Source organism: Equus asinus, chromosome 2 (genome assembly GCF_041296235.1).
Source record: "Equus asinus isolate D_3611 breed Donkey chromosome 2, EquAss-T2T_v2, whole genome shotgun sequence".
Classification (NCBI taxonomy): Eukaryota; Metazoa; Chordata; class Mammalia; order Perissodactyla; family Equidae; genus Equus; species Equus asinus.
In genome coordinates, this window is record NC_091791.1 from 124,137,537 (window position 1) to 124,158,281 (window position 20,745).

The window sequence follows — 20,745 nt, forward strand, 5'->3', positions numbered from 1 at the left end:
CTTATGTTGATGTGTGTTTAATAATTTTGATTGCCTAAAGTTCATTCTCTATTGGTATTTAAGATCCTCAAGAAAAGAAATGAAAATGTGGATCAAGGATTTGTAACTGGCAACACTGATTTTTGAGGGCATAAAATTATCAATGTGCAAGAGCAAAAACTAAGGCAACATTGTTCACACGCACCCTTCACTTGAGAATGAAATTCAGATGCTTTTCTCAAAGTGGTTCCCTGTACTTTCCAGTGAAAACCTGTTAGTTATTTTGGGGTTCTCCTTTCCTTGCATTTGTTACCCTAGTTGCTTCTCTTTGCTTTCTTTCACATCCTTGTCAATACCATGCAGGTCTGTGGCTGTTTGTTTCTATCCACTTGTTTTTTGGATTTCATGGAGATATCTGGTAATGTGGTTTTGTTGTAAACGCTGCCATGGGTTTCTGGTTTTCTTAACTAGTTAGCTGGTTTCTATGTAAGGATTTAAAAATACTGAAAAATTATATATCTATTGCTACTGCCATTTTTTCTAGACTTACAATTTAAAAGAACATCCTGGTTGTCCCGTGGCCAACAGACTGTAGTGAGCAACGGCAGAAGCAGTGTAAGACTAATTAGGAGGCTGCTACAATAATCCAGATAAGACATAATGGTAGGTTAGAATACTTAGTACGGAGGTAATGAATAGTGGTCAGATTCTGAATATATTTTATTCTGGTGAGGATGATTTGCTCTGAGCTAACATCCGTTGCCAACCTTCCTCTTTTTTTGCTTGAGGAAGATTAGCCCTGAGCTAACATCTGTGCCAGTCTTCCTCTATTTTGTATGTGGGATGCCTCCTCAGTATGGCTGATGAGTGGCGCAGGTCCGCACCCAGGATCCAAACCCGTGAACCGAGACCACCAACACGGAGCAGGCAGAACTTTAACCACTCAGGCACAGGGCTGGCCTCCAGATTCGGAATATATTTTAAAGATAGAGCCAACAGAATTTGTTGATGGACTGAAAGTGAGAAAAAGAGAGGATTACTCTAAAGATTTTAGCCTCGACTTAGAGGATGGACTTGCCATTTTCTATGATGAGCAAAAATATGAGGGGTAAGGTTTGGCAGAAAATTTCAGGAATTTAACTTTGCACATGTTCACCTGAAGGGTACAAATGAACAGACAGACATCCAAATGGAAATGCTAAATAGGAAGTTGGATATGTCTGGAGTTCTGGGGAGAGGTCTGGATTGTTTAAAATCATGAAACTGAATGAGATTACCAAGGGAGTAATTCTGTTTGAATTCTCAGGACAAAGACATGCTAAAGTTAGAGGTTAAGAAGATGGGAAAGAACCAGACAAAAGATACTGAAAAAGAGCAACCAGTCAAGTAAGAGATGAATCCAGAGAAAGCTGTGTAGTAGATTGTTACGTTAAAGGCCCTGGTTGAATTATGTCTTGCTAGTGGTGACATGTATGGTCTCCTCATACAGTGACTCTGGACTTGGCAAAATGACTTGCTTCGGCCAATGGGACATAAGCAATGTGACACAAGCAGAGGTTTGATAAGATTTGACATCCCCCATGAACACTGATGCAAAAATCCTCAACAAAACAAGCAAAATGAATTCAACAGCATATTAAAAGAATTGATTACTATGACTAAGTAATCTTTCATCCTCAAGGGGGCTGAGGCAGGCTTCCCTACATGGCAGTCACAGGGGAACAAGAAAGTGAGGTTCAGAGCAGAAGCCTCAAGATCTCTGAGGCTAAGGCTCAGAAGTCACATATTGTTTCTACAGTAGTCTGTAGGTCAAAACAAGTCAAAAGGCTAGAACAAATTAAGTGGAAGGAAAACAGAGTTCACCTCTTGATGGAGAAGTTATATTGCAAAGGGGCACGCCTCCAGAAATGGCTCAACTTTTGACCATCTCTGTAAACACTACAGTCATATATTAAATTTCCTCAAACATTTGGATCTATTTCTAGATTGTTTTTAAAAATCTCTTCCATCAATTTGTACTATTATTCACATGCCAAAGCCAAATTATTTTAACTACATACCTGTTAACTCAGTCCTACCTCATACTCCCTTCTTTTAAATTTTTTTTCCTAGAAATTCTCATTTATTTTTCCATATAGTCTTTAAAATGATTCTACCTCTTTTTAAAAACTCTGTTATTTTATTGGGATTACATTATATTTGTAGGACAACATATAGAGAATTTACTATAGTGTGTCTTTTCTCCAAGAGTATAATTTGTCTTTCCATTTATACAAGTCTCCTTTTATATCCTTTGTTAGCATTTTAAGGTTTTATTTTTATAGAGTCTTCAGATTTCTTGTTGAGTTTATTTTTAAATAGTTTACTCTTTTAGTGCTTTTGTAAATTATATTTATATTTTCTAACCAATTATCAGAAAGAAAGGCTATCAATTTTTGTATTCTGGATATGCTGTTGCATAACCTCAGGCAAGTTACTTACTCTCTCTAGGGCTTAAGTTTCCCTAATGAAATTCATTGAGTTGTTGTGAGGAATAAATGAGTCAATACATGTAGAGAGACTGGCATAAGGTTAAGGCTCAGTAAACATTACCTATTATTAATATTATCACATTAATTTGGTAATCAGCCACCTTACTGAATTGATTTTCTTGTTTCTGCTAGTGTTTCACTTGATTCTGTTGGGTTTTCCAGAAATGCAGTATCATGATAATCTTGATAATTTTGTTAACTTCTTTAATATTTTATATATTTTTTCTTTTAGAATAGCAATGGCTAATAGTTCCTGAACAATAATAAATAAAAGTAATTACCTGATGGGTATTTTATTTCTGACAGGCAAGAATATTTCTATTGTAAGTAATTGCTACATTAAAATGCTATAGCATATCTACATAAACTGGTTAAAGATATTCCTCAATTTGTGGCATTTAAGCTGTTTCTTGACTTTTTCACTGTTAAAAATCACATTAAGGGGCCTGCCCCATGGCATAGTGGTTAAGTTCAGCACACTCCACTTCAGCAGCCTGGGTTCACAGGTTCAGCTCCTGGGTGCAGACCTACACCACTCATCAGCCACGCTGTGGCAGCGACTCATATATAAAGTGGAGAAAGACTGGCACAGATGTTAGCTCAGGGCTGATCTTCCTCAGGAAAAATAAATAAGTAAATAACTAAACCAGTCACCTCCATATATAAATATTTGGGCATATTTTGCATTATTTCACTAAGCAGCCTGAAGTTTATAGTGGATGTCCTAAGCTCTGGATTCACATTGCCTTTCAATAAGACTACACCAATCTGCACTCCCATTGACAGTGTATGTGAGTATCTTTCTCACTGCACTTCTATTGGCAGTATATTTGAGAGAAGCAAAATGTTGATGTTTTTGTTTACTTAGCTATTGTGTAGTTACACTTACACCCAATGGTGGAGTCTAAATCCTTTTCTGTCAAGTAGCCGTCACAACAATCCTGAAAGAGATCTCCTCAGAGCAAGAACCAGCACAGCCTTGCCAGAACCTGTTCTGTTAGAACAGAGGTTCTCTACCTTAGCACTACTGATGTTTCTGGGTGAGATAATTCTTGGCTGGGGGAGACTGTCTTGTGCACTGAAGAATATTTAACAGTATCCCTGGCCTGAATGAACTTGATGGCAGTAGCACCATCTCCCCAAGTTGTGATAACCAAAATGTTATCACACATCCTCAGACAAAGCCAAATGTCCCCTGGGAAAATCATCCCCAGTTGCATACCATTGTCTTAGGAGAATGAACTTCTAGGCATCAGATACAAAGCCTATGATGACAGGCATACAATAATAATTCAGATAAAGTTTTGTTACCGGCAGAGATTGAAGAGATAGAGAATGACAGTGTAGCATAAAATACTCACTTTGCTTTATAAGGTGAGTCAGAGCCAGAATTTTTTGTTTCCATTAAACTCTCATATTCCTTGGCCCTGAAGAGAAAAAAGTTTTATAACTGTTATTTTGCTAATTTTTAAAACAAACTAAAACTGTGGCCGTGTTTTTCTTATCCCAGTATTAGGAACATTACCACATTAATTTTAACACTTTGATTTCTGAGATTGCTTCTTTAAAATACTATAAATGTTATCAAAAAAGACTGAAAAATACATATTTTCTCACAGGATAGAGTGCAGATTCATAAAAACACTGCTGAGATTACACACCTGGTACAGAATGGTGCTTATTTGTCAGAACTGGTAAAATCATGATGATTAAATCTGAAACCAAATTGAGTTTCTACAAGGTAGCTGAGGTGGGTGAATATCTACGTACTTCAAGAGGTATATGATGCAAAATTAAATGCAGGTATAGAATAGTCATTTAACTTTAGAAATAATTTAAAAGGCAGTGGAAATAACCAGACAATAAAATATTTACTTTGCTTTGGTTTTGTTATTTATACTGACTAAATACCAAAGGTCTGGAAAAATCTGCGATAACACTTCTCTGCCACTGTCTAATTATGCTCTAGCTTGCCTGAACCAGGTGATAGTCGTCAACAGGTAATCGATCTAAGGCAGGAGTCACTACAGCAATCCATTAATATTGACTTAATTTGTCAGTTTCTCCTTTCGGAGGAAAAAAAGAAAAACGTTACTTTATATTTTAACTGCTCACCCAAAGGGTCCTAGTCTTAAAGAATTAGTCCAGTGACCTATGACAGAATTAGTCACAATGTATACCAATCCAGAGAGCAATGACAGGTGAAAAAATAAACACTGCTTCACAAAAAATGTGAAAGATGCAAATTACAATAGGCCTAACGAGGAAAAAGCAAACTAGCACAGGTTATGCTTGGGAATGAAGGAATAACTAAATTGGAAGTAAACATTAAATTACATAGTGTTTCAATCTATGCATGCTCATTGCCAGCAGGCAAAATACTAAGGCATATCAAAATGGGGAAATAACCATTTTGTAGTTGCAAGTAATTACAACTTCATACGAAAGGTGTAAAAAATAACAATTATGCAGGGCTGAATTATTTTTCAAGCACTGTGCCAGGAGCTACATACTCATTGTCTCATACAGTCCTAAAAATTCGATATGGTATTATCCCCATCTTAGAAAGAAAAAACTGAGGCTTAGGAAGATGCCTGTTATATCAAAACACATTTATCTAGGGCTTACAGAGTTTGGAAAGACTAAACCCATTCCCTCATTCATGCATACATAACTAGGAAATTATCACCCAAAAAATCTTAACTTTACCTGAAATGGCAGTTAACCACTTTTTCCTAACTTGAATCTTGATTCACTTTTAACAATCGATTAAATATTCATTTTCCAGAGTCCCTACTCTATAAACTAAACTAGACTATGGCGGATAATGAAAGGTATATACATAGCAGAGATAAGGTATATACATACGGGGAATATTCAAGGTATTTACTCTCCATAAGGAAGAGGAAGACATAACAGCATTAAAACATACAGAATTCTACAAAGCAGAGTAAGTGACAGATGAGTATTATCACAAGTGCACATTTCCAGCTAAGATGCCACAGTAAGTTTTCTGAAGGAAATGAAACGTGTACTTGCTTAAAAGATAGGTAGCATCTGAATACACAAAAAAAGAGAAAATGGCATTAATAGCAGAGAAAAGTGAGCAAACGATGCTGAACATGTAGGAAAATATGAGTTATACTAAGGGAACAGTGTACAGACCAGTTTTGCTGGAGCAAAAGATCAAAATATGGGAATAATGAGAGAGAAGGCTGAAAAGAATCCTTTCAGATACGCTATAATTCTGATGATTTACTTTTTAGATAACGACCCACTTTATTAAGATTTTGAATACTGCATTCCCTCGTTTTTAATCTCCATGTCATCTTGGTTATATTCTTTTTCAGCCATAATGCGGGATATTTTTGTTTACTCCATTTTAATTTTCGTTAGCCTTTCACAGTTTACCAGTATTCTCAAAGAATCAGATCTTATCAACCTCTATTTGTTTTTATCCTCAAAAGATATAATACATCCTAAGTGCTATATGTGGAAATAAATAAATACATATATCCTATTTCCCGAGGGGGTGATGTGAATACTGTTCTAGCTCCTTGAGTTGTTTAGGCCATTTCTACCGCAACTGATAAAATCATTTAAGACTAAATTTCATTCTGAGTAAAGTTTTGGCCATATTCCATAAGATTCATGCTTCTACTGTCACAAATTACAAATAGCTTCTAATTTCTATTTTGATTTACTCCTAAAAGACTTTTGAGTCAAACAATGTGTTCTCCCTCCCCTCAAATCCTTGGTCCCAAAGTATTCATATTTTCATCTTTTTAATTTTTTTTCATTTTGAGGGACAGCTTTACTGAGGTTCCATTTACATAAAATAAAAAAAAAACTTTAAATTTTAAGTGAATAATTTGATGAGTTTTCACAATTATGTCTACCAATACAACTGAAACCACAGTCATGATATAGAACATTTCCACCACCCCACAAAATTTTCTTGTGTCTCTTTGAAGTCACTTTCTTCTTCACCTCCTTGCCCCAGCAACTACTCATCTGCTTTCTACCACTACAGCTTTCTGAATATCAAATTACTACAATCATACATATTCTATAATGTCTGGATTAATTGATTTAGCATAAATCTCTTGAGATTCTTTCATACTGTTGAATATATTATTAGTTCATTTCTTTTTACTGCTTTGTAGTATTCCATTGTTTGGCCACCACAATTTTTCTATTCACCAGTTGGATATTTCACTTCTTTCCAGATTGGGGCTACTATGAACACTTGTAGACAAATGGTTGCATAGACAAATGTCTTAATTTCTCTTGGATAAATACCTAGGAGTGGGATCTCTGGGTCATACGATAAGCATGTGCTTAACCTTAAACTACCAAAATATTTACTGAAGGGGTCATTCCAATTTGCATTTCTACCAGTCAAGTATGAGAGTTCTAGTTGCTTTAGTCCTTTGAAGAGTATCTTGTTTAATTTCCTTATATTTGTGAATTTTCCAGATTTCTTTCTGTTACTGATTTCTAACTTCATCTCCTTGTGGTCAGAGAAGATACCTTATAGGATTTAAATATTTTAAAATGTATGGAAACCTGTTTGGTGGTCCAATATAAGATCTATGCTAGAGAATATTCCACGTACACTTGAGCATAATATGTATTCTGCTGTTTTGGCATAGAACGTTCTCTATACATCCACTGGGTCTAGTGGTTTATAATGTCATTCAAGTCTTTCACTTCTTTGTTTATTCTCAGTTTAGTTGTCCTATCCATTATTGAAAGTGGGGTACTGAAGTCTCCACCTATTATTGTTGAACTTTCTATTTCTCCCCTCAATTCTGTCAGTTTTTCCTTCATATATTTTGCGGCTCTGTTAGGTACATATATGTTTGTAATTGTTATATCTTTTTGATGGATTAACCCTTTCATCATTATATAATATCCTTCTTTCTCTATGGTACAATTTTTATCTTAAAGTCTATGTTGTATGATACTAATATAGTTACTTCAACTATATTATTTTGCCGAGGGTACTCTCTGCATGGAATATGTGTTTCCATCTTTTCACATTAAACCACTTGGGTCCTTATATTTGAAGCAAGCTTCTTGTAGATAGAATACAGTTGGATCATTTTTTTTAATCCATTCTGCCAATCTGTGCCTTTCACTGGAGTCTTTAATGCACTAATATTTAATGTAATTACCTATGAAGATGGACTGACTTCTGCCATTTTGCTATTTTCTATGTATGATATCTCTTTTGTCCCTCACTTCCTCCATTACTGCTTTATTTAGTGTTACACAGATATTTTCTAGTGTACCAATTTCAATCCCTTCTCATTTTTTCTAGCATATACATATTTTTAGTTATTTGGCAGTCGTCCTGGGAATTATAACTAACGTCTTAATTCGTAATAACAGAATTAATACTAACTTAGTTTTAGTAGTATACAAAACATTGTTCCTATATAGTTCTGTACCTCTTTTATGCTATCATTACAAATTACATCTTCATACATGTGTGTCCATCAACACAGGTTTAAAATTATTGTTTTGTGCAGTTGATTTTTAAATCAAATAAGAAAAATGAGGAGTTACAAACCAAAAATACATTTATATTGACTTTTATATTTATCTGTGTAGCTGCCTTTACAAACTTGTTCTTCATTTCTTTGTGTGGATTCAAGATACCGTCTACTGTATTTTCATTTCAACCTGAAGGACTTCATTAGGAAGTTTCCTCAAGTGCAGGTCTAATAGCTACAAACTCTCTCAGTTTTTGTTCATCATGAAATGTGTTAATTTCTCCTTCATTTTTGAAGTTTTGCCAGATACAGAATTTCTGATTGACAATTTGTTTTTATTTTTTTCTACCAGGAAACTGAATATGTTATCCCACTGCCTTCTGGCCTCTATAGTTTGTGATAAGAACTAAGCTGTTAAGTATATTGAGGATGTTTTATATATGAAGAGTTGCTTCTCTTTTGCTGCTTTCAAGATTCTCTCTTTGTCTTTATCTTCTGACAGTCTGACTATAAAGTGTCACAGTGTGGACCTCTGAGTTTCTCTGACTTAGACTTTGTTGGGCTTCCTGGATGTGCAGATTCATATCTTTCATTAAATTTTGAAACTTTTAGCCATTATTGCTGCAAATACTCTTTCTCTGCCTTTCTCTCTTTACTATCCTTCTGGGACTCCCATTATGTATACATTGGTACACTGGATGATGTTCCACTGGTCTTTCAGGCTCTGTTCACTTTTACTTCATTCTTTTTTCTTTCTCTTCCTTGGAGTGGATAATCTCAACTGTCCTAACTTCAAGTTCACTGGTTCTTTCTTTCACCTGCTCAAATTAGCTGTTGAGCCCTTCGAGTAAATTTTTCATTTCATTCACTTTATTTTTCAACTACAAAATTTCTATTCTTTAAAAAAATTTTTTTATCTCATTATTAATATTCTCCAATTGTGGTTTTCTTTAGTTCATTTAGCATATTAAAAAATTTTAAAGTCTTTGTCTAGTAAGGCCAATGTCTGGGCTTCCCCAGGGATACTTTCTATTATTTTTGTTTTCCTGTGAATGGACCAATTTTCTTTTTCTTTGCATGTCTTGTAACTTTTTGTTGAAAACTAGTCATTTTGAATATTATAACAGGGCAACTCTGGAAATGAGATTCTCCTCCTTCCCCAGGGTTTGCTTTTGCTACTTGATGTAGTTATATATTTGTTTAGTAACTTTCCTGAACTAATTTTCTAAAGTTTGCATTCTTTCTCATTATGGCCACTCAAGACTCTCTTCCACTAAGTTTATGGATCAGATCAACTAGTGATTCAAGAGATTTCCTTAAACACCAGGAACAAGAACAACAAAAGTTCTAATCTAATCTTTGCAGATAGGCTGTGTGTGTGTGTTAGGGCAAGCCAACAAGACTCAGGCATTTTACAGCTCTGCTTTAGCCTTCACTTTCTGCTTGCATAGAAGCCTGATCGTCACCCAGACAAAAGACTTCAGGGCCCTCTCGGGTCTTTTCTGAACATGTACCCAACCCTGGGCATACGTGTGGCCTTTTAGATTCTTCAAAGTATGTGGGAGCTGTTCAAAGTCCTTATTCCCCAAACCATCTCAATCTTCAGCCTTTCCCCCGAAGCTTTTTGATTAGTTTATTGTTTGTCCTATTTTCCCTTGCCTTAGGCAGCAGTGACTAATACATTTGCCTTGATATTGTTTTTGACAATCACTCCCCAGGTAGCCTACTTAGCTCTGGGAAAATTCTGCATTAGGTGAAAGAAAGGCAAATTCTTAGAACAAGTCCTTCAGAGAATCATCAGACAGATCAAAACAAATAACTACAATTCTTTGGGTATAAGGTCTAGTTACCAGAAAGATCAAGCCATGATTAGAAGCTTGGAATTTTTAGCCCTGACCTCAATTCTCTTGAGAAGAGAGAAGGGCTCAAAATGGATTTAATGATTGATCATGCCTATGTGATAAGGCCTCCATAAAATCTCAAAAGTATGGAGTTTGGAGAGCTTCTGGGTTGGTGAACACATGGAGGGACTGGGAGAGTGCCATGCCTGAAGAGGGCATGGAAGCTCTGTGCTCTTTCCCTATGCATTTTTTCCATCTGGCTGTTCCTGAGTTATATTCTTTTATAATAAACTAGTGATCTAGTAAGCAAAATGTTTCTCTGAGTTCCGTGAGCTATTCTACCAAATTAATCGAATCCAGAGAGGTCTTGGAAACCTCCGATTTGTAGCCAGTTCGTCAGAAGTACAGGTAACAATCTGGACGAGTGACTGGCAACTGAAGTTGGGGGGAGGGGTGCGTCTTGTAGGACTGAACCCTTAACATGTGGAATCTGATGCTATCTCTCGGTAGTGTCAGAATTGAGTTGAATTCTTGGACATCCTGCTGGTGTCTTAGAATTGTTTGTTGTTGTGTTTTGGGAAGCTCCCCATACCCCGACCAAAACAACCTTGGAACTGGGTGCAGTTCATACCTTACTAGCAAGGTATAAAGATTCTAATTTCCCTACATCCTTGTTATTGTCTGTCTTATTAAATATAGCCATCATAGTGGGCATGAAGTGGCATCTCATTATGGATTTGATTTGCATTTCCCTGATGACTAATGATGCTGAACATCTTTTCATGGTTATATTGGCCATTTGTATATCTTCCTGGAGAAATGTCTACTCAGATCCTTTGCCCATTTACTACTGGGCCATTTGTGTTTTTATTAGTGAGCTGAAAGAGTTCTTTATATATTCTGGATAGAATTCCCTTATCAGCAATATGATTCGCAAATCTCTTACACTGCGTGTTGTCACTTTTTTGATAGTATCTTTACAAGCACATTTTGAATTCTGATGTAATCCAGTTTACCTTTTTTTATTGCTTACCATTTTATTTTATAATTTCTGTCCAGTAAGGTCATCTCTTTTTGTTTTTTCCTATAATTTCATTTATTGACCCAAACCTTCTATGCTTTTTTCTTTATCCAAATCAGTTTTACTCAACCAAGAGTTCACAGTCTTAACAACCACAAAAAATGACAGTTTTGTTTCTCCCTTTCTGACCCTTATATTTTCCCGCCAACCTTAGTGAATTGAAAATAATCTCTAGTACAATATCAAACAGAAGTGGGTAGCAGATGTATCCTTGTCTATTCTTGAATGAGAATGCTTTCAATAGTTCATCACTAAGTATGATATTTTCTCTAAGGTTTTGGTGGATATCTCATTAAATCCCAGAAATTTCCCTCAATAATCTTATTCTGCTAAAGTTGTTCTCTTGAAAGAATATATTGCTTTTCCTAGATCCATTGAGAGAATCAGGATTTTTCTCCTTATTCTATTAATATGGTAAATCATACTGATTCTCTTTTTTTTTTGAGGAAGATTAGCCCTGAGCTAACATCTGCAGCCAATCCTCCTCCTTTTTCGAAGGAATCCTGGCCCTGAGCTAACATCTCTGCCCATCTTCCTCTACTTTCTATGTGGGATGCCTACTATAGCACGGTGTGTCAAGGGGTGCCATGTCCGCACCTGGGAACTGAACCGGCGAACCCTGGGCCGCTGAGAAGTGGAACATGCGAACTTAACCACTGTGGCACCAGGGTGGCCCCAACTGATTCATTTTTAAATGTTCAACCAACCTAGCATTCCAATAAACACAAACTGGCATTTTCTTCAAGGCTATGAACTATGTTAATGACAAATTATAGGTCATTGCTTATTCTTAAATTAGGGACATTTATGTATTTGGCTGTATCCTTTAAAACTATTCATAGCGCCATTCTAAATTCTTATAAAGCATTTATCATATGATGAGCACTTTACATGAATTAACTTGATTTAATCCTCATAAAAAAGTTATGAGTTAGTTCACCATCTTATAGATGAGAAAACTGAGGCATTGAAAAGTTAAGAAGCTTGTTCAAGGTAACATGACATAGATTGTATTCAAATTGGATACATAGATGGATTCAAACCCAGGGTATTTAGAGCCAAAATCTCATAGGAAACACCTGTCTTGTTTTTGAAAACAGGAAGTAAGGGTAAAGAGGAAGAAAAACAGGGCTCTTTTGCCACAGAGAGACACAGTATGTTAGAATAAAGAAACTGATCACATACTGGAATTCTACTTTTAAAAGAACTGAATCAAACCTATACCCAAATTGTCTAAGGACACAGTTTCTTTTCAAATTCTTGTTTACTAAAAACTCTCCCAACAAAATAAACAAGACTTTGGCTACCTGGTTACCCAGCAGGAACTAGAAAAAGCGGCTTTAGGGATCAAAGAAATTATCTTCCAGTAGAGAACAACATTCGCTTTTTGGTAACATCAATTGGAATTAAAACAAAGATGCAGCATGATAAAACTTGAGAGTTAGGCAAGGAAGAATTAGACAAGGGAAATGGACAACCTCTCCTGAGTTGATCATCATCACAACTATCACCTCAACATGCTACTTTTTAAATTATTTTGTCTAAATGAAGAACAACATGATGTCATGGAACATGGACATCAGAGACAGACAGACAAAAACGAATTTGACTCTACCACCTAATAGCTATGAAGCCTTAGTCACGTCACTTCTTTGAGCTACAGTCTTGTCAAATCTAAAATAAGCAGGATAATGTTAACCTCCCAGAATTATTATAAGGAATCCATGAGGAAATGTTTGAAAAATATGTTGCCCAGAGAGAAAACCAAATAAATGTTAGTTCTCTTTACTCTCGAAATCTTATAAAGGCCCAGACAAATGAAATCTATATTTACACCTAGATATGCAGACATCAAAAACAATTATAATTGATTTCTTGATTGTCCACATTTCTTATCGAAGTATCTATCCTCTAATCTATTCTAAATTTCCCTCCACAACACATTCATGGTTTTTAATAATAATTATTTTAAAAGATTACTGATAATACTTTTTCCACACACTTCAAGGTAGCCTCATTATACATGAGATTTAGCCACTGGGAAGGATTATTCAACAGCAATTTAAGACTAGTACAAAGTTCATCAAAATATAACTGAAACATAAAGATTTGTCTCTTTCCTTGCAATAGCTCAAGCTCTAAGGTAACAATTAGGTTTTTTAAAATCTCTCCTTTCCAAAGTAAATCTTAACTTCCAGTCAACTTAAAGCTAGCTGTTTGTTCTAAGAAAAGGAGCTGACCAAAACAGACTCTAAATCAAATTATTCAATTTCCCATCTCCATTATTGGGTATTTTGGGAACCAACAGTGTACTATATGGGATATTCATAAAAGATGTCACATGTTTACATGTTAAATGCAGTTTGAAATGTCTTTCAAAATATGAGACAAAGGTTTTTCTACTTATAATGTAAGTGATATATTAGTATTATTACAGAGATATACAAACAACACAAATGCTATTACAGAAATAAACTTTTGCGTAGACTTAAAATTCCTGTCCACCATTCTTCATTTTTAATCTTGCCAATTTTCAAAATACCCAAATCATTTTAGTTTCACAGAAAACTAAACGAAATCTAATACTATTATTTCTTCTTTAGATAGCTTCTATGTATTCATTTTTTCATTTATTCATTCATTAAAACATTTACTAAGTATCTACGTGTCAAAAATTTTTCTAAGCATTAAACACATAGTATATAAAAAGGTCAACAAGGTAAAAGTTCTTATATCAGAGTTTACAGTGGGGGAAATAAATCAGTAAGGTAATAGTGGAAAATAGATACTACGAAGAAAATAGGATAATATAAAGTGAGTGAATATATGTATGTGTGTTGAGGAGTTGTGGCATTTACAGAGAGCATAATGGAGGAAGGTGTTTGAGAAGTAAGTCTTTAAGCAGAAACTTGAATGATGCAAAGGAGCCAGTTCCAGGGAAATCTGGGGACAGCTCAGACTGAGTAGAGGGAACATCCAGTACCAACACATTAAGGTGTATTCAAGGAACAGAAGGGCAGAAATGGAAAAACAAATACAATATTATGATTACATAAACATGCTATGACATTAAAATGCTTCCTTGAAAGTCATCAGTGATCTCTGTTAGTATGAAACATGATGGCTTTTTCTCTGTATTCATTCTCCTGGACCTTTTTTCCACTATATTTTACAGCTTACTATCACTGCTGTTTTCAAGTCCTGATCTCCTTTAACTTCTATTTGATAATTGTTATCTATTCTCATTGTTGTAATTTTAATAATAATTAATGCTAAATACATAACTTTAGATTTCAGACCAAATTTCACACTCTTCAAGCTCTACACTTGGAAGTTCAACTTTCATCTTGTCCTCTGTTATCTTTCAAACCAAACTCCTTCTGACCACTGTACATCCACTTCACTTTATTTCTCAAACAGTACCTTGGACTGAAATTTCAAAATTGTTTTCTATTCTTCATTTTCTTTTTTCAAACAATCAATGTATCATCAAAAATATTAACATTATGTCAAAATACTTCTTGATTACTTTCTTTCCTCTTAATTTATTCTACAGTACATTGTAATGTAAGCCCTATCACTTCATGCCTGGGTTAGTAACAATATTCTCCTATTCACTTAAGTTCTCAACCTTCTAATCCTAACAGCATAGCACAAGTGACAAATCTTCCCAAATCACTCATTTCCTGATGTGATTCTCTTGGTTATCTATAATGGTTCCTTTCCAAAATATCTCATCAACTGGCTAACTAGTATCGAAGGCTCTCCATAATTTGACCCTATTCTATCTATTCTTTATACTTTATATTTTTTGACATTATCATCTGCATTTTATAAATTTGGATTTGCATAGTCCACTTCTGAGACATTTTGAGACTTTTTTCTTGAGCCTTTTTTGAGACATTTCACCAGTTAGGATATTACTGCCAGGGGGCAGCATAATTTGATTAATACCTTCACAGACTGGTGCAGAAGGCAAGAAATAGGAGGAAATTATTACTTTTATGAAAACAAATATCAATTAAAAAGGGTAAGTAGACATTTAACAAGATTACACAAGGGAACACTCTACCAGTTCCTCTGGGATATCCCTTGGAGAGCTCAAACCCACTCACTTACAGCTTCAGCCAAATTATCCCTATCTATGTCCCTATTTCTTTTTTCCCCCAACTTTAGTGAGATATAATTGACAGATAACAAGGTGCAAGTTTAAGGTGTACAACGTGATGATTTGCTAGATGTATATATTGCAAAATGTTTATCACAATAAGGTTAACAATCTATCATCTCACACATTTTCTGTGTGTGGTGAAAACATTTAAGATTTACTTTCTTAGCATCTTTAAGTATATAATATAGTATTGTAACCATGGGCCCTCCAGGAATAATAGTTCAACTGACGCCATCTCTTATCAACAGAGTAACTAAAAATTGCCTTTCAGAAAATCTGCAAAGTCACATGGGTAGGGCATGTGCAAAAGAAGAAACCGTAACCTGAAATGACTGAGGAACCAAAGATCCTCCTTCTCATGCAACACAAGGACTGGGACATGACTGGAACTTGAAAGTCAGACTCTTATCAGAAGCAAGGGGTCCCTCCTTCAGGAAGATCTAGTGTTAAAATTCATTCCCCACCTCATCAAAAATGTCTAGAACCCTATCACAAGGGGCCAGCCCCACGGCCTAGTGGTCAACTTCACCACACTGCTTCAGCAACCTGGGTTCGATTCCCAGGGACAGACCTACACCAACTGCCAGCGGCCATGCAGTGACAGCAAACAAAGTACAAAATAGAGGAAGACTGGCACAGATGTTAGTTCAGGGTGAATCTTCCTCAAGCAAAAAGAGGAAGATTGGCAACAGATTTTAGCTCAGGGAAAATCTTCCTTAGATTAAAAGAAAAAAAAAAAAAAGGTTTAGACCCCTATCATGAAAATTTAGAGCCTCAACATAAATCTTTAGAATTTAGAACCCTATCAGAAATGTTTAAAACATTACTATAAATGGTTGAAGCCCACCAATCAAAACCTGTCCCACCAGCATCTCTGCATGCCTGCCTGTTCTCCCTAACCTCTTAAATTTTGCCACACATCCTGAATTGGGGAGACAGATTTAAGGGCACACGCCTCTTGTTCTCACTGCCCATTGATTTTGCAGAATAAAGCCGATTTCTTCTCCCAAAGGCAGATGCTGTAATTAATTGGCTTGTTGACGCACACTGGGCAAAGAAGCCCAATTTTGTGCAGTTACAGTGTTGTTAACTATAGTCACCAACTTGTATATTAGATCCGCAAAACTTATTCATGTCATAACTATAAGTTTGTACGCTTTGACCAACATCTCCCCATATCCCCCAACCCTGAGCCACTGGCAAACACCATTCTACTCTCCATTTCTGTAAGTTCAGCTTTTTTAGATTCCAAATATAAGTGAGACCATACAGTATTTGTCTTTCTGTCTGACTTCTTTCACTTAGTATAATACCCTAAAGGCTCATCCATGTTGTCACAAATGGCAAAATTTCCTGCTTTTTTATGGGTGACCCTATTTCTACCAAGAACATCAGCATATAGCTAGATGCTCCAGGGTCACCACCACTTTATTCCTCTCTCTCTCTCCCAAATACGGATATCCACATAATCTATCTCAGATTTCTTTCTCCTATCCATCTCCTCCAGCATATATCTGTGACAAACATTTTGGCATTTAATTTTGGTCCTTCCTGAACCACTGTCTTTTTTTTTTTTTTTTTTTGCGGTAACACTGGATTATAACACTATACAAATTTCAGGTGTCATATTTTGATTTCTGTATAGATTACATCATGTTCACCACCCAAAGACTAATTAAAATCCATCACCACACCCATGTGTCTCATGACCCCTTTTGCCCTCTGCCCTTTCCACTTCCCCCTGGTAACCACCAATCCAACCTCTTTTCTATGTGTGTGTCAGTTTTTATCTTCTACTTATGAGTGAGATAATAGGGTATTTGACTTTCTCCCCAAGGTCCACCCATGTTGTTACAAATGGTCCGAGTTCATCACTTCTCATGGCTGACTAGTATTCCATTATATACATATAATATATATATATATATATATTATATATATATATACATAATCTTTATCGACTCACCCCTTGATGGGCACCTAGGTTGCTTCCAAGTCTTGGCTTTTGTGAATAATGCTACAGTGAACATAGGGATGCATATAACTGCATGCATTCATCTTTTCATGTTCTGTGGACAAATGCCCAGGAGGGGAATAGCTGGATCATATGGTAGTTCCATTCTTAAATCTTCAAAGGAGTCTCCATACTGTTTCCCATAGGGGCTGCACAAGTTTGCACTCCCAACAACAGTGTATGAGAGAGCCCCTTCTCTTCACATCCTCTCGAACACTTGATGTTTCCTGTCTTGTTAATTATGGCCATGCTGACGGTCATGAGGTGATATCACATTGGAGTTTTGATTTGCATTTCCCTGATAGTTAATGATGTTGAACATCTTGCCATGTGCCTGTTGGCCATCTGTATATCTTCTTTGGAGAAATGTCTGTTCAGATCTATTCCCCATTTTTCAATTGGGTTGTTAGTTTTTTCTTGTTGAGATGTATGAGTTCTTCATATATTTTGGATATTAACCCCTTAACATATATATGATTTGCAAATGTTTTCTCCCAATTGTTAGGCTGTTTTTTTGTTCTGTTGATGGTTTCCTTCGCTGTGCAGAGGCTTTTTAGTTTGAGGTAATGGCATTTGTTTATTTTTTCTATTGTTTCCCTTGCCCATTCAGACATGGTACTTGAAAATATGCTACTAAGACCCATGTCGAAGAGCATACTGCTTATGTTTTCTCCTGGAAGTTTAATGGTTTCAGGTCTTACGTTCAAATCTTTAATCCATTTTGAGTTAATGTTTGTGTATGGTGTAAGATAATGGCCTACTTTCATTCTTTTGCATGTGGCTGTCCAGTATTCCCACTACCATCTATTGAAGAGACTTTCCTTTCTCCATTTTATGGTCTTGGCTCCCTTGTGGAAAATAAGCTGTCCCTAGATCTGTGGATTTATTTCTGGGCTCTCAAGTCTGTACCATTGATCTGTGTGTTTTTGTGCCAGTACGACGCTATTTTGATTACTGTAGTTTTGTAGTATATTTTGAAAATCAAAGAATGTGATACCTCTAACTTGGTTCTTTTTTCTCAGGATTCCTTTGGCTATTCAGGGTCTTTTGTTGTTCCATATAAATTTTAGGATTCTTTGTTCTATTTCTGTGAAAAATGGTGGAACTTTGATAAGGACTGCATTGAGTCTATCCATTGCTTTATGAAGTATGGACATTTTAACTATGTTAATTATTCCACTCCCAGAGCACGGAATAGCCTTCCATTTCTTTGTGTCTTCTTCAATTTCTCTCAATAATGTTTGATAGTTTTCAGTGTACAGGTCTTTAACCTCTTTGGTTAAGTTTATTCCTAGGTATTTTATTCTTTTTGTTGCAACTGTAAATGGGACTGTATTCTTAATTTCTCTTTCTGCTACTTCATTGTTAGTATATAGAAATGCAACTGAATTTTGTATCTTGATTTTCTATCCTGCAACTTTACTGTATTTATTACTTCTAAAAGTTTTTTAGTGGATTCTTTAGGGTTTTCTATATATAAAATCATGTCATCTAAAAAGAGTGACAGTTTCACTTTTCCCTTTCCAATTTGGATCCCTTTTAATTCTTTTTCCGGCCTGACTGCTCTGGCTAAGGCTTCCAATACTATGTTAAATAAGAGTGATGAAAGTGGGCATCCTGTCTGGTTCCTGTTCTTAGAGGGATAGCTTTCAGTTTTTCTCCATTGAGAATGATATTAGCTGTGGGTTTGTCATTTATGGCCTTTATTATGTTGAGGTACTTTCCTTCTATACCCATTTTATTGAGTGTTTTTATCATCAACGGATGCTGTATCTTGTCAAATGCTTTCTCTCCATCTATTAAGATGATCATGTGATTTTTATTCTTCATTTTGTTAGTGTGGTGATTCACATTGATTGATTTACGAATGTTTAACCATCCTTGCATATGTGGAATAACTCCCACTTGATCATGGTGTATGATCTTTTTAATGTATTGTTGTATTCAATTTTCTAGTATTTTGTTGAGGATTTTTGCATCAATGTTCATAAGTGATACTGACCTGTAATTTTCTTTTTTTGTGTTGTCCTTGTCTGGTTTTGGTATCAGAGTAATGTTGGCCACATAGAATGAGTTAGGAAGCTTCCCCTCTTCTTCAACTTTTTGGTAGAATTTGAGAAGGATAGGTATTAAGTCTTCTTTGAACGTCTGGTAAAATTCACCAGGGAAGCTGTCTGGACCTGGACTTTTACTTTTGGGGAGGTTTTTGATTACTGTTTCAGTCTCCTTGCTGGTGCTCTATTCAAATTCTCTATTTCTTCTTGATTCATGAAGTTTTGGAAGATGATATGATTCTAAGAGTTTATCTATTTCCTCTGGATTATCCAATTTGTTGGCATATAGCTTTTCATACTATTCTATCTATCTATTCTATCTATTTCTCCTCTTTCATTTCTGATTTTATTTATTTGAGCCTTCTTTTTTTCTTGGTGAGTCTAGGTAAAGGTTTGTCAGTTTTGTTTATCTTTTCAAAGAACCAGCTCTTGGTTTCATTGATTTTTTCTACTGTCTTTTTAGTCTCTATTTCATTTATTTCTGCTCTGATTTTTATTATTTCCTTCCATCTGCTGATTTTCTACTTTGTCCTTATTTTTCTAGTTCCTTACATGCACTGTGATATTGTTTCAGATTTTTCTTGTTTTTTCACACAGGCTTGTAGTGCCATAAACTTCCCTCAGAAAGACTTTTGCTGTATTCTGTAGATTTTGGCATGTTGTATTTTCATTTGTCTCCAGGTGTTTTTTGATTTCTCCTTTGATTTCTTCATTGACCCAATCATTGTTCAACAGCATTTTGTTTAATCTCCACATATTTGTGGCTTTTCTGATTTTCTTCCTGTAGTTGATTTCTAGTTTCATAACTGTGTGTTCAAAAAAGATGGTTGGAATTACTTCAGTCTTCTTAAATTTACTGAGACTTGTTTTGTGGTCTAAAATGTGATCAATCCTTGAGACTGTTCCATGTGCATTTGAAAAGAATGTACATTCTGTGGTTTTTGGATGGAAGGTTCCGTTTATTATACTAAGTCCACGTGGTCTAATGTGTTGTATAAGGCCAATGTTTCCTTATTGATCTTCTGTTTGGATGATCTATCCATTGGTGTAAGTGGAGCATTAAAGTCCCCTACTATTATTGTGTTGCTATCTATTTCTCCTTTTATGTCTGTTAATAATTGCTTTATACATTTAGGTGTTCCTATGATGGGTACACAGATGTTTATGAGTGTTACAGCCTCTTGTTGGATTGTTCCCTTTATCATTATGTAGTGCCCTTCTTTGCCTCTTGTTACAGTTTTTGTTTTAAACTCTATTTTAGCCAATATAAATATTGCTACTAAAGCTTTCTCTTCATTGCCATTTGCATGTAGTATCTTTTTCCATCCCTTCACTTTCAGCTTTTGTCTCTTTAGGTCTGCAGTGTGTCTCTTGTATGCAGCATGCATATGGGTCTTCTTTTTTTTTTATCCAACCGGCCACCTTCTGCCTCTTGATTCCAGCATTTAGTCCATTACCATTTAAAGTAGCTATGCACTTATTTTGCTAATTTTTTTCTGGGTGTTTTAGTAGTTCTTCTCTGTTCCTTTCTTCTTCTCCTGCTCTCTTCCCTTGTGGTTTGATGGCTTTCCTT

General features: G+C 35.6%; 1 protein-coding gene across 35 annotated transcripts in view; it reads right to left on the reverse strand.

Annotated features, from left to right (window-relative positions):
- The window catches only part of SCAPER (S-phase cyclin A associated protein in the ER), a 490,115-nt gene that overhangs the window by 249,978 nt on the left and 219,392 nt on the right, over positions 1 to 20,745 (reverse strand). For 32 of the 35 annotated variants that reach the window (XM_014841435.3, XM_070504422.1, XM_070504424.1 and 29 more), the window contains one exon: positions 3,872 to 3,937. The exons of the other annotated variants lie outside the window; for them this stretch is intronic. In XM_014841435.3, coding sequence (XP_014696921.1) covers positions 3,872 to 3,937 — 66 coding nt within the window. The remainder of the gene's footprint in view (positions 1 to 3,871; positions 3,938 to 20,745) is intronic. 35 annotated transcript variants of the gene reach the window in all.